Raw genomic sequence first — 14,867 nt, forward strand, 5'->3', positions numbered from 1 at the left:
TAGCATCCCAGCTTGCCAGTAATTGTTTTCCAGTACGTTGAAGACCATTTAAGTTGTCTTCTGATTTTCACTTTTGATTTGGAATGGTCAAAAAAGGGTCTTCTCAGCAGGCGATAATGGTGAAGAATCTGCTTGCTAAGTGGTAAAAAATCTGCCCGCAAATGCAGGAGGTGCAAGAGACATGGGTTCGATTCCTGGGCTGGGGAAATCCTCTGGCATAGAAGATGGCAACCCACTCTTGTATTCTTGCCTGAGAAATACCATGGACAGAGGAGCCTATAGTCCATGGGGTTGCAAAGAGTTGGACACGACTGAACATACACAGAGACGGAGCTTGTAATGAAATGTAGTCACCTATGTCTTTTCAGAAAGGTAGGCAGCCAGGGTCCTGATGCTAGCTTTTCCAGGTACACTGTCTCATTCTTCGCTGCTCTAAGATTTATGCCACGACTGAGAAGTTTGAATTATAGTTTGAAACTCCCAAGTTCTCCAACCATTACATAGTAGTGGACTCAGATCCAATCAGAACACTGTGTTAATGAAACAAGATTTGTTCTGGCTATAAGGTTAAAAAAGGAAGAATAAGAAGAAAGGGAAAAAAAAGCAACTGAGAGTGATTTAAAGCATAAGTCATTTATTGTTTCCTTAGGGAGAAATTCAGAGATTTGGAATTCAGTTACATAACTTTTTTTTTTTTTGTAATTACAGCTATTACATACAAGAAGACATGTCTGCTCTTGAACTAGGATCTTTGTAAGTTTATTAATATTTTGGAAAATTCATGCCACTAGCAACTGCCTCCCCACCCAAAGTTGACCTATATGAAATGCATGAATGAAAAAGATCTTCAGTCATTTTTCCCTAGGCTATACTGCATGCCGCTTTGCCAAAGGGTCAGACTGCAGGAGCTCTCAGATTGCTCTGAAACCCCACTCACTTTTACATGCCCTGTCATGTACACTTGCCCCTTGTGAGAAGTGGAAAAGTACCAACGAAGGTCTTTCTTTTCTGGTTCCTGCTCCTCTCAAAGACCAGGATTCATCAGAAACGGTGACAAATTCATTTCATAGCCTAAAGCCAGGTACAGTGTGCTAAGAAGTAGATGAGATTCACTGTGAATAATCCTTGATTTATATACTTAAGAGCTACCAGTGTACTTATTTCCTATTTTTATCTTTAATTCTAGTAAAAGCTATTCTGATGTTTTCTTTCCCCTGTCTATCTCAAGAGAGCTACTGACTTCAATACAAAAGACTTCACTCATCATTCACCTGCATTTATCATGATCCAGTAAGCTGAACATTGTCTTATTTTCGGATGGGTTTTGAAATTAGTCATCACCATAAGCCTTCTGTTTAGCCACAGAGTTCTGCACTATCCATAATCAAGGAGTGGCTTTGCAGGCTTTTTTTAGAAGCAAAACTAAATTCCTCACATGTGAGAAATCAAGTTTCAGTGACTTTGAATAAATTTTGTGAAATAAGGAAGGCAAGGGTTTACATCTTCTCAGAATCCTTAGAGTCCTAAAGTTGAGATAATGTTCTGCAGGTTGTTTTGGGAAGGGAGCAAACTTTTTCTACTTTTTTCTCAACTAACATATGTTGTGTACTTTGGGGTTGAATTTGGAAAATTTCCCAGGAAACGGATGACTATTACTTTGCATGATCTCGACTGAGTAAACACACAATTACTAATTTAGCATGAATTCAGTATTTCCTAACTTCTAATCCACAGAGTGAATACAGATATCTTTGGAGCTCCATGGGAGACACCAACCCTTTCAGAATGGATGGCAAACAGCAGCAGCACGCTGTGGATATTGACCAAAACCCGACTGAGCTGGTGAGTAGTGTACATACCTTTCTTCCCCTAACACATTTCCTTTATCGTCTTCTTAGTTATTTACAACAAGGGAAATATCAGCCAACATTCACTACCAACTGGAAAATAACCGTTACAAACATTTTATCAAAGAAGATACATAGCTGGCAAATGAACACATTAAAAACGTTCAACATGATGAACCATTTAGGGAAATGCAATCAGACCATAGTGAGATACCTCTACACAGGTAATGCTGAATATACTGACCATATCAACCAAGCACAGGGGGAGGGATACAGGGGAACTGGAATGTTCCCATGCTCTTGATGGGAATGCAAAAGTCACTCACTCTGGAGTGTATGAAAGCATATATTCATATGAAGAATTACATCTTCTTTCATATCTAACATTCTTGCTTTCTACGTTTAATATTTAACCCTCCCTCCAACTGAACGTGCATCTTTTTCCCTAATGTTTACTGTTAGAGGATGAATGGAATCTGGATGTTACTAACAGGAGTCACAAGTATTGAGGGAGTTACGTAGTACCAACTGTAGTAACCAATTGTGCTATACCATCATTTGATAATTGTGCATTAGACTGCTTGCCTAAATTTTTATTTATATCAGAAATTTATAATAACATATCAGTGGACAAGATTTTAGTAGATGATTTGAAGTGTCATATTTATAGCAGATATTAACAATATTGTTTATATTCATATATATTTAAATTCAATGAAAATATTTATTCTCATTGGCCTACGTGTTTCCAAAGTAAAGTAGAAATTTATGGAAAATGTCTCATGGTTGGGGGGACTTAGGCTTAAAATGTTACATCATATTTCTTAGAACATATTAAGGGTCCCAATCATCATTCACACAAATTCTTTCATTTTATAAATGACGAGTGACAGAAACTGAACTCAGGTTGCTCACATATATAATCATTTCTTTACAAGATGCTACTTTAAAAAAAAACTTGAGTACTAGCTTTCTAACAAAGAGAAATGGATTTTATAATTAATTTGATGCAGAACCAAGAGAAAAGTCAGACAAGATAAACATGAAGATATGATTAGGTATAAGAATTGTTTTGCAACTTGAAGGTTATATTTGTGTTCGGTTTGGGAATCCAATATCTAGACTACCATAGACCTAATTTATAGGAAGTCTCTTATTCCATGGAAGCTGCTAAATTCCATTGCTTTAATATCATATATACATCATTTTATTTTCTTCTTTCCCCACATGTCAAAAACATTTATGCAATTTATTCCATTAAGTCAAATAATTAGTTAATTATGCAAAATACCCAGTAAACCAACTTCTGAGACCGTGAAAAGGAATCGTTTGGATTTCCTATTTTTAGTAATCTGACTGGCAACCTCTTATATTCCCCAAAACAAGAGGTAGAATATTTTCTTTTATTTTTTATGAGTTTGTTGTCTTCCTTTAGAGCATTTGAAAAAAAACAGAAAATTACAAATAAAAAATTTAAAAACCACCCATGATTCTTCCCAGAGGGGAAAAAAACCTGCTAATATTTCGCTTCTTGCTCCTCATCAAATTTAATTTTATTATTTTGATTGCTTTATTTTATTGTATGAAATTTTTGTCAATTTATATTCAGAGAATTGAGAGCTTACAGAAATCTTTTCTTAGCAGATGTTATTCAAGTTGTCTTTTTGCTCTTCAGTAAAGTTTTATGGTTTTCTTTACATAAGTTCTATGGCATTTTATAGGCTTAGCCATTTTATGTTTTTGTTTGTTTTAAATTATATTTATTTATTTTTAACTGGTTGATAGTTGTTTTACAATATTGGCTTGATTTCTGCATACATCAGCATGAATTAGCCAGGTGTACACGTGTCCTATCCCTCTTGAATCTCCCTCCCACCTCACACCCTTTCAACCCCTCTATATTGAGGAAACCCTGGTCTTGAGCCCCGGTTTGAGTTCCCTGAGTCATACAGCAAATTTCCATTGTAGGCTTAGCCATTTAAAATGCATCCCTACTACTGTAAATAGCAGTTGCTGTTACACACACACACCCACACATAAAACAGTGCTGCTACACATATGTTTTGAACTTTTATAGCCAGTCAATTTGATGAGATCTTATTATTTTATAATTTATAGAGTATTTGGCTAATTATTTGGGGTTCTGTAAGGCAATCATATAATCTGCAAATAATGTTAATTTTGTCTTCACGTTTCCCTTATTTGTACACACTGATGAGAACTTCTAGAAAACCAGTACCGCATATTGATGGCAGGAGACATTCTTCTCTTCTCCTGACTTTAAAGGAATGTCTCTGAATGTTTCACTGTTAAACATTATGGTCATTGCTTGGAGGTAAACATTGCTCGTCACATTTGGGAGTTATTCTTTTCTTCTAGATCTTTGGGGTTGGTGTCATTTGTCTGCTTTTACCACTTTTAAATGCTGAAATTTGTTAAATGAGCAGTGAGCATTGAGATGATTATTTTCCTTCTTTGATCATTTAATATGAAAAATATACTTGTTTAATTCACACTATGAAACCGTTTATTAGAGTTTCAGATTTCCCTGGAACTTCCTGGTCAGTTCTTCCTGTAATACCTATTGGATTCAATAATTTTTTACATGTTTTATGAATTTATGTGCCTAGATCAAATAAATTTTCTTCATCCTTAAAAATCAGGGCTGGTGAATTGTTGATGTTAACATTCTTTCTCTGCAGTTACCCAGAAATCCCTATGGTTCAAACGAAGGAACACCCTGTGGTTGTAGATTGCCTGTTGTGACCTTACAGCCGCAGTGGGTGAGATTTGGGGCCTGGGGGGCAGTGGGGCGTCTTCACTGGTCCTTTGCGGTGATGGTAAGGCGAGGTAGACAGGCTCTGCTCGGTCAGCCCTCCGAAGGGTTCTCCTCTCCTTCAGTTCCTCCTCAACTGCCTGCCCTTCGGTGGCTCTGTGCTTCTCGGGAACCCCTCACCCCGTAACTCCACAAGCTCCGGGCAATGCAGGGGCCCATTGGCCCAGTAAATTATCAGTGCTGTAGTCCTTTCCTGTAAGATCCTGCTCCATACCACAGCTGATCATTCTTCTACTTTGATGTCTTTCTAAGCTCAGTGAAGTTTCTTTTGTTTATGTTTAAAAGATCAAAAATGTATTTAATGAATCATTTTCTAGTTACAAAATCTCAGAATGTCATTTGAAAACGGGAGATGACAGTGAGCCAAATACCGGTCACTCTCCATCACTCCAAGATAACCAGTCTCCATGTTTTGATTGGCCTTTGGTTTTTCTCTCCTGGACGGCTAATTAGATAATTTAATTTATACTGTAAGTATAGTAGCCGATATGAGGTCATCACATGATGTATTCCTGAGGCAACCTATTTGCAATTTAAGGTGACACCTTTATTGCTTTAATACAAAGGGTTAGCTAAGAGGGGACATTTTGAGAGAGAGAGAGGGAGAGAGAGGGAGGGAGATAGAGGGAGGGAGAGAGAGGGAGAGAGAGAGGGAGAGGGAGAGAGGGAGAGAGATGATTAATTCATTTAAATTATAGCATTTGTAGTAATGAAAAAATTAGCCATGTTCTAATGGAAATCATTTACCTAAGTTACCACTGTGTTATTGCTGAAATGTCCACTTTTCATAACCCCGTGCAGGCGGCAGCAAGGCCGTGGTCACCCTGGAAAACATTCCTGCTGTGTCTACTGGCCTGCCTCATCGCCGCAGCCCTTGTTGTCCTGCTCTTCTATTTCGTCCACTTGAGCAAGCCCGCCGCCGGCACCACCATCGTCATTCATGCCGACGGCAAGTCCAGCCACGTCACCTGCCTTCCTGGCGCTGCCCCATCTCAGGGCCCATCCTCCCTGCCTGTGTCTCAGAGCACTCTGCTTCTTACCCCGGGGACCAACCACAGCTCCTCTACCCCGGTGCTCCCAACTCCTATGGAGACGACTATAAGCTCAACGTTGGTCCACGAAGTTGAAATTGAAGATGAATGACATTTGGAGGGGTCTCTAGCCCTCCTCCAACCAGATCCACCCGCTGATCCTGAATGAGGCATGTCCAAGGTATTCTCCCCTCCAGCCGAGAGGTTCCAAAGCATTTAGCTTTATGAGACTTGCCCTCTTGCTCAGTCATTTGCTGTGTCCCATATGAGAATGACGCCAGTGTTCTCAGTCAAGGACCCTCCAGTCTTCAAATGATTGGAAAAGAAAATTTCAACTGAGCTCAGTTGATTCAACTTGGCTAGGGCCCAGAGTTTCTTTTCATCCTGTACACCCCATCTTAATTTCATTAATGAGGATTTCAATTGCTGGAGAAGCTGCCTGCCTCCTGTATGTTGGTTCTCAAGCCAGTATTTACCATCCAGTTGTTGATTATTTCCCAATCTCATATACTTGACTCTTCTTGGTATTTGTATTCCAGTAGGACAACAAGACAGAGAAGGTGATGGCACCCCACTCCAGTACTCTTGCCTGGAAAATCCCATGGACAGAGGAGCCTGGTAGGCTGCAGTCCATGGGGTCGCTAAGAGTCAGACACGACTGAGTGACTTCCCTTTCACTTTTCACTTTCATGCATTGGAGAAGGAAATGGCAACCCACTCCAGTGTTCTTGCCTGGAGAATCCCAGGGATGGGGGAGCCTGGTGGGCTGCCGTCTATGGGGTCACACAGAGTCGGACACGACTGAAGTGACTTAGCAGCAGCAGCAGCAGAGCAACAAGGAAGTGTTCTATTAATGTGGTTAATGAACATAAATTATTATGGAACTATTCATCATTACAGAAGCTTTCTTACTATTGGGGGGAAAGGAGGGCACATCAATGAGGTTAGAAATGATAAAGAAAGGTTTCTGAGAAGGGCTGAAGGTTAAACAAAGGTGGAAGTTTAAGGGAGATCATTAAAACACAAAACGAGAGGGCTAAGGGGATTTAATAGGTTGAAAATCCAAAACACACTTAGAAACGCTTCAAATGTAACAAATGGTGTATTTTCTCTATACTTTTTCTGATATCATCAATATTATTTTCTGTACTTGATATTTTGCTTAAAGTATTATAAACTGCTGCTTATAAAATCTGAACTTTTATTTTGTCTTATACTTTGTAACTTTGACGGCACATGGCTTATAATTTGGTGTGAAACATAAGGCCCTTGTTCAATGTTACTTGTATTTAGAGTGTTTAACACTCACTAGAAAAATAATCACTTTATTCTGGAGACTTTGGGGTTAAAATCAACCTGCCCATTCCATCCTCAACTTCCATACTCTACAAAAGAGGAAGACTGGTCCAGAGAAGGCAGCTCCTGTTCGAAGGCTCAGACCCTACGGGTGGCAGCGGATCCAGGTTGTCTTTGGCATAGCATCGGAGGTTCTAAATAGGTTCCAAAAGCGTTAAAAGATTTTATGTTATATGCCATTTTAGGTTCATTTGCTATAGCCAATAATAGAACATGTAAATTATACAAACCTTGGGGCTTTATTGAATAATTAGGCTCTGCCAAAGAAAAATTAGAAATGTGGTCATTCTCTAGGTAATTGTTACTTTAGGGCAGCTAGTATTATTTCTCAGACACAGGGAAATGTAAAAATTTGAGTCTTTGAAAAGTTTTTCAGACAGTTTACCAACATTATTTGATAATAGAATTTAAGAATGAGAAAAGGCATTATATAAATTTTACAAATTTCACAAAGCTCTAGATGAGGTTAACGGGCAAAAAGGAGAAAGCGTGCATGCATTTCTCCCTTGTAGAGTTGTTGTTGTTGTTGTTGTTGTTTTTTTAATTAGGGGACAATTGCTTTACAATGTTGTGTTGGTTTCTGCCCTACGACAAGGTGAATCAGCCATGAGCATTTATAAATATGTATGTGTGTGCTTAGTTGCTTAGTCATGTCTGACTCTTTGGGAGCCCATGGACTGTAGCCTATCAGGCTCCTCTGTCCATTCTCCAAGCAAGAATACTGGAGTGGGTCGCCATGCCCTTCTCCAGAGGATCTTCCCCATCCAGGGACTGAACCTGGGTCTCCTGCATTGCAAGCAGATTCTTCACCATCTAAGCTACAGGGGAGTTCCTATTTCTATTTATCCCCTCCCTCTTCAGCCTCCGTCCCACCCCATGCCTCCGGGTGGTCACAGAGCATGGAGCTGAGCGCCCCACGTCACTCAGCAGCTCCCCTCCAGCTCTCTGCTTTGCATGCGGTAGTGTATCTATCTACGTGAGTGCTCCTCTCTGCATTCACCCCACCCTCTCCTTCCCCACTGTGTCCAAAAGCCCATTCTCTCTGTCTGCATCTCTATTCCTGCCCTGCAAATAGAGTCATCATGACCATTTTTCTAGATTCCATATATATGTGTTAATATACGATATTTGTTTTTCTCTTTTTGACTTAACTTCAGTCTGTATAACATGCTCCTGGTTCATCCACCTCAGTTTAACTGACTCACATTAATTCCTTTTTGTGGCTACTAGGAAAGTTTTAAATCGATTCATTTCTATTGTGTTTTTTATTTATATGCTTGTGAAGAAGAAAGATTAAATTCCCTAGTTTCAGATGTACTTTCTTATACGATTTAAATTTTGCTTTGTAATATAAAATAAAATAAACTTTTAATACAAAGATCTTAAAATGTACCATTAACAAAGAATTTAAAAGAAAATTTTGTATCCTAGAAGCCATCAGAAATAGCTAGATGGGATAAAAGCCCTTCTTTTCTTCCTTTGCTGTTTGAGATGATACAGAATGCACTATGGTAAAGCGAGGAGAATAACTTCACTGTGTTTAATGAATATGCTCTTAGCAGTGAATTTTCTATGTTAAATATTGGAGGATATTGTAATAAGGGTTATCTGAGATCATCAGATTTCTGTGCTTTATAAAATGGGATGGTGAATGAGCTCTCAGATTCATTTATTGCTTTAGACTTCTACAGTTTAATAAAATCTCTTTTAAAATTCATTTTTATTGGGGTATAGTTGCTTTCAATGTTGTGTTGGTTTCTGCTGTACAGCAAAGTGAGTCAGTTACACATACACACATCTCCCCTCCTTTTTGGATTTCCTCCCATTCTGTTACTAGGGAGCACTGGGTAGAGACAGTCTACCAGTGATCAGTACCCAACTGTTGGGTCAACTCTTTGCAACTGCATGGACTGTAGCCTGCCAGGTGGGGTGCCAATTCCTTCTCTCGGGGATCTTTCCAACTCAGGGATCGAATCCACGTGTCCTGCATCTCCTGCACTCGCAGGAGGATTCTTTGCCACAAAGCCACCAGGCAAGTCCTGAGTAGGGTTTCCTGTGTTAAACAGCAGATTCTCATTAGGAATCTGTTTTATGCCTAGCAGTGAATATTCGTCAGTCCCAATCTCTCAATTTATTCCCCACTTTCCCCTTGTTAACCGTAAATTTGTTCTCTAATCTCTGTCTCTCTGTCTGCTTTGCCAGTAAGTACCTCTGTACCACTTTTCAGGATTCCACCTATAAGTCATATTAGTAAAATCTTAAAGTATTAAGCAGCATTGTGGAAAATGTCTTCACCATTTAAGACATATTACTCAGATTAAAATTTTTCAAAGTACTATAAAAATACTGAAGTGTGCTTATTCAATAAGAATGTAATCATCCATTATAATGATTTATTCAGTAACTATTAAAACCTTATATTTCTAGTATTTATTATTTCAAAAATTTATTCACTGTATTGAATGACAATAATATATTTTAAAATAGTCAGGAAATTCTCTATTTAAAACATCTTCTACTAGAAAATTTCAGGTCCATTATTTATTCTTAAATGTGAAGTAATCCTTGTGGGATTAAAATGTTAAGTCTTCAAATGCACTTCCCCAAATAAGAGTGCGATTAAACTTCTTTGGATGCTTTACTAAGAAAATGTGCTATTGGGCATTTTGTTTCCAAAATAGGTCCATTTACTTATACTGAAAATCCACTTTAATAGGTAAAATCAACTTTACCTATTAACTTTACCTAATTAACTTTACCTTTTAATGATGTTCATTTTAGGAAAAGCTTTCAGAACTTACACTGTGTAAGTCATTCACTTTGATATTGTGCAATTTCAAAAGCTTTTGAACTTCAGAACCACCTCTACTTTGAAACAAATTATTATTTGTGAACTCTCATTTGCTTAGTCTTTAGGTTCTTTAATAATCTCCTAAGCATCTCATAATTGCCATTAGAGTGATAGACATCTAATATCGGTGTTATGGTCAAGTCAAACCTGTTTCTACTTTGTCATATCTCTTGCTAACTTTTACTATGGCATCCAGAGGGCCTTTTCCAAGTTCTGGAGGAATCTCTCTTTGTCATCCAAAGTGATCCTTACCTTCAAAGACAATTTCATCAGACCTGGTTCATTTCTAAGAGGGAATTCCTCAGCTAGAAAGTATTCCTTTTGCTAAGAAAGGAAGAGCAGAGTGATTAACCAGTGTCCCCAGCATTTGGGCACTGTACAAAGTTCCCACTTCAATGTCATCCCACCTAGACTGGCGAAACTAAGGAATGAAGAAATAACCAGTAATAAGGAAGAAAAGCAGGGGCCGTGCAGCAAGAGCTGTTGCGGTTCCCAGAGACTTGATGGAACTGGAAGATACTATGGTAAGTGGAATAAGCCGGCAGAGGCAATTATTACATGATCTCACTTATTGAGGAATATATAAAGAGCTGAAATCATAGAAACAGAGTAGAAAGGTGGTTAGCGGGGGCGGGGGAGCAGGAGGGAGTGGGGAAAATAGAGAGAAGCTGGGCAAAGAATACAAACTTCTAGTTTGAAGATGATAAATTCTGGAGATCTAATGTATGGCATAGTGATGATGGTTAGTAATACTGTATTATATACTTGGAATTCCTGACAGACATCTTAGTGGTAATTATGTGACTTGAGAGATGTGTTAGCTAAGCTACATTGGTAATCATTTTGTAATATATAAATGTATCAAATCAACATGTACATCTTAAACTTATATAATTTTTATGTACCCCAAAAAGCAGGGCAAAAGAAAGAAAGAAAAGAATTGTTCACAACCACTAATGTCGTCTTTTCCAGAAGTAGAGTGGATGTGTTTGCTCTGAAGTACATGTAGTTTGAGCTTAAAAAATTACTGCAAATACAGATATTTCTGCATCAGTTGTATTTGTTTCTATATTTGCAACTGTCCTAAATGGAAGATATGGGCTTATGTTACAGATAGAACAGGAAGCCCCAAATTATTATTTACTATTTACTATGCAAACGACTCTTGTATCAGTTGATATAAAATTCAATTGTAAGTCACAGATGTTTCTAAATAATACTGAAGTTGAAGAAAAATGATATATAAAAGCTTCTCTCTCATATACACTAAAAAACTAAAGGTAGCTTTTGAAAAATCTACCTTTTCAATAATTTTTTGGTCATAAGAGACTTGGACTCCTGTATCTCATTGTTCTACATCCTTGGCATTTCACAGTTTAAAATGGCTGCTTAAGCTCCAGTCATTACGTCTATATTCTAGTCAATAGAAAGAAAGAGGGATGAAGGGCTTAAGCCCACCCTCTAAGAATATTTCTCAGAAATTGCATACAATAATTTTTATTATGTCACATTGTCAGAAATTAGTCATGCAGCCACATACAGCTGTCTGAAAGATGAGAGATGCAATGATTATTTTGGGTGCTTGTGTGACTAGGTAAAACTGATGGTTCTATTTATAAGGAAAACAGAATAGATTTTAGGGCCCAACCCAGAGTCTCTGCCCCAGAACTAAAGCCAAACCTTGTTAGATGAAGAGATGACCATTTCATTCCAAATCCCTAATCCCTGTAGGAGCCCCACATACTCTTTCATACTCTTTTATTAACATCCTGGCAATTGCAAAATTCTAACACTGTCTAATAATCGTGAGTCAGACGTGGTCAATTACAGTGTCAAAGTGAGCTGGCTCAGGTGCCAGCCACTCTGGTGGAGGAGTCAAGTCTCCAGGAGTTCAGCAGGCACAGGAGAGCACCAAGAGCCCCTCCCGGGAGGAGGGAGGTCATGCCAGGTGTATCTTCTCAGAGCCCAGCCCAGGGTCTGACACAGAGAAACTACAGAGCAAGCATCTGATGGATTAAATTACTGATTGCATCCCAGAAACACTGCATAGAAAGGGACCGTGGAGATTATCCAAGCCAAACTCTTCACTTTTGAGGTAAAGAACCTGAAGCTGAGTAAAGCCTGGCTCGTGCTGGGTGAGTGCATGTATCCCATAAAGGACTTTAACTGTGTTATCTCGCAGGGCAGGGTATTAGTGTCAAAGCTGAGGTTGCCTGAACTAAGATCTGGGGTTCTGCACTAACGTGAAACTTTTCACTTTACATTTTCTCACTTCCATCTTGATTTGCTTCCTGCATGTACAAATGTGTTTAATTCCCATTTTATCAATAGTACCTCATTTTTATGAACTTTTATTTCCAGTTGGAAGACAGAAAATAATGATGCCAGTTTACTCTTTATATTTTCTGCATCATATCTGCACTTTTACTTTCCATTTTCCCCAAGAACCAGGTTTTCTTCTTTCCAGGTCACAAAGGGATTTATGTTTCTCTCTTAATGAAGTATTAGAGTAGTTAAAATGTAGAAAGTCAAAAACTAGGCAACCAGGACTTGAAACCTAGTTCTCTCACTTACTATGTGACCTTTGGCAAATTACCTACCTCTCTGTGTCAGTTTTCTCTTCAAAATGTGGAGATAAAAAAGATCATTTACTGCGTAAGTCTATTGTAAAGAGTGAATAGATTAAGAATTGTGAAACAGCCTGGCAATGTTTGATAATCATTACCTAAGAATAATGGTGACTTCTTAGCTCAAAGATGTTATTCCCTTGCCACCTAGCATGTTTTTGACCTTCTCTCCTCTTTTAATAAATAATTTATTTTAAAAATTACAATTAGTATTGACACTTAACTAAGAAAAATGTTACAGGATCACTGAAGCTTCTGACTAAGTATAATGACATCGTTACCTCAAAGCTGGTAGAGATTAAGAGTTGAGTGAAATAAAAATTATAGTGCATGGAGAAAAACCCTGCAACAATTGAAGGTGAAGGTCAGGTGGGAAATAAAAGGATTCACCTTCACTCCTGCAAAAGCAACAGGGTGAATGTGCTGTCAGCTGGCTAAGAGAATTATACTTCACACGTCTCCGCAAAGTAGTTTTTAAAACAAAGTTAGCTATTTTTTTATTATTAATGGGAACCAGTGAGGACCATCTTAGTTCAGAAAATTAAGATTTAATATTTAAAAACTCTTAGTGAATGAAATTCATGTTTGTATATTTTGGTTTATATAGTACTTTATCTTCTCATCAATTGTTTCCCCCAAGGACATCCTAGTAACATACATACATTTTAACCTATTGCTCTTGACAAAGAGGCTAGATTATGTTGGTCCCCGGGGGTGATTCAGGGCAGGCAGTTAAATTCAGATGCTTCTATAAGTCTCTCTCATAGCTCTCGAGGAAAGAGTTCTCACCATGCTAGAATTTCTCACGAGAGGCTGACTTCCAATAAATTGGAAAGATTCTTCCAAAGGTTGAAAATTGGTAAATGACAGAAGCAAGGCCTTCATCCTGTCTTTGCAGGTCCATGTACAGAATGTGAGAGGTAAAACTTGGACTGGGGAATTTCATTTTCTACTTTGCTCTAGTTGGCAAAGCCTCAATCAGCCAGTACGTACTGGAGCATAATTATAGTCCTTTTTGTGGCCATATAGATTTTCCCCAGGAAATTTTGATAAACGCCTCTGGTTAGGAACCATTACTTCAAGCCTTGGTATATATGAGAATGGGCTTCCCAGGTGCTTCAGTGGTAAAGAGTCCACCTGCAATGCAAGAGACACAGGCTCAATCCTTGGTCAGGAAAGATCCCCTGGAAAAGGAAATGGCAACCCACTCCAGTATTCTTGCTTGGGAAATCCCATGGACCGAGGAGCCTGGTGGGGCCAAAAAAGCTGGACCTGACTAAGTGAATAATTAACAACAACAAATGTATGAGAATAGCTCTGGTGGAATAGCTGAAAACAGCTTAGACTTAAAGGGGTCTGTGGCTTCCCTGGTGGCTCAGCAGTAAAGAAACTGCCAGCTGTGCAGGAGACATGAATTCGATCCCTAAGTCGGGAAGATGCCCTGGAGAAGCAAATGGCAGCCCACTCCAGTATTCTTGCCTGGAGAATCCCATGGACAGAGGAGCCTGGCAGGCCACAGTCCATGGGGTCACTAAGAGTCGGACACAACTGAGCTACTAAACAGCAACAAAAGGGGTCTTACTAGACATCATTACTCTTCACCATCTTCAAGAAAGCTTGTTTGCTCCTCAGTGGAGTATGAAGTGCCAGTCTATTTCACCGGAACTTTACTTCTCTGGGACACCAGGCATTATACTTTTTCCAAGAACTAGATTTTCACAACACTGATGAGAATTTTCATTTGGTTGCCCATATGTTTATCACGTTAAGGACAAAGGACATTAAAAAATTATCTCCATTCCCAAGGAATTTTAGTCTGGGGTGAAAAACGGAAGTACTCAGTATCTGTATGATCAAAGTGGTAAAGCTCAGGGCTCTATGGATTCGCAGATAATGTCTTCATGGAAGAGGCAGCACCTAAGCTGAGACTTGACTTGGAGTTTTTGAAAAGAGATGTTCTAATATAAATGAGATGTTCATTGTGGAAAACCAAATTGGAGAGTTTAAAAAAGGTGAGAACAGAAGGGAAAAAAAATCACCAGTTTTCTTAGCACCAGAAGCAACTGCTTTCCCTTCTTTCTTTTCTGCATTTTATCAATAAAATACTTGACACCATATAGAACCATATGACACTTTCATCATATTTATCAAGATTAAAAAAAAATAAAGTTCAGTCTTTAGCTCAGTAGTTTAGTTATAGAATCAATAAAGGTTATAATTAGGAATGCAGATAGAGAGTCATGAACAAAGGTATTCTCCATAGCATTTAAAATACATTTTGTATACATAAATTTATGTATAAATATATTTATGTATATT

The 14,867-nt window shown here is 38.4% G+C and overlaps 1 protein-coding gene across 1 annotated transcript; it reads left to right on the top strand.

The window, feature by feature from the left end:
- The first annotated feature begins 1,741 nt into the window (after nucleotides 1-1,741).
- Nucleotides 1,742-8,787, top strand: LOC105604530 (dynactin-associated protein-like). The gene is made up of 3 exons (XM_012103734.5): nucleotides 1,742-1,842; nucleotides 4,550-4,630; nucleotides 5,485-8,787. The coding sequence occupies exons 1-3, from the start codon at nucleotides 1,762-1,764 to the stop codon at nucleotides 5,824-5,826; spliced, it is 504 nt and encodes a 167-aa protein (XP_011959124.3). The 5' UTR covers nucleotides 1,742-1,761; the 3' UTR covers nucleotides 5,827-8,787.
- The last annotated feature ends 6,080 nt before the right edge of the window (nucleotides 8,788-14,867 follow it).

This window comes from Ovis aries, chromosome 23 (genome assembly GCF_016772045.2).
Source record: "Ovis aries strain OAR_USU_Benz2616 breed Rambouillet chromosome 23, ARS-UI_Ramb_v3.0, whole genome shotgun sequence".
In the NCBI taxonomy this organism is placed as follows: domain Eukaryota; kingdom Metazoa; phylum Chordata; class Mammalia; order Artiodactyla; family Bovidae; genus Ovis; species Ovis aries.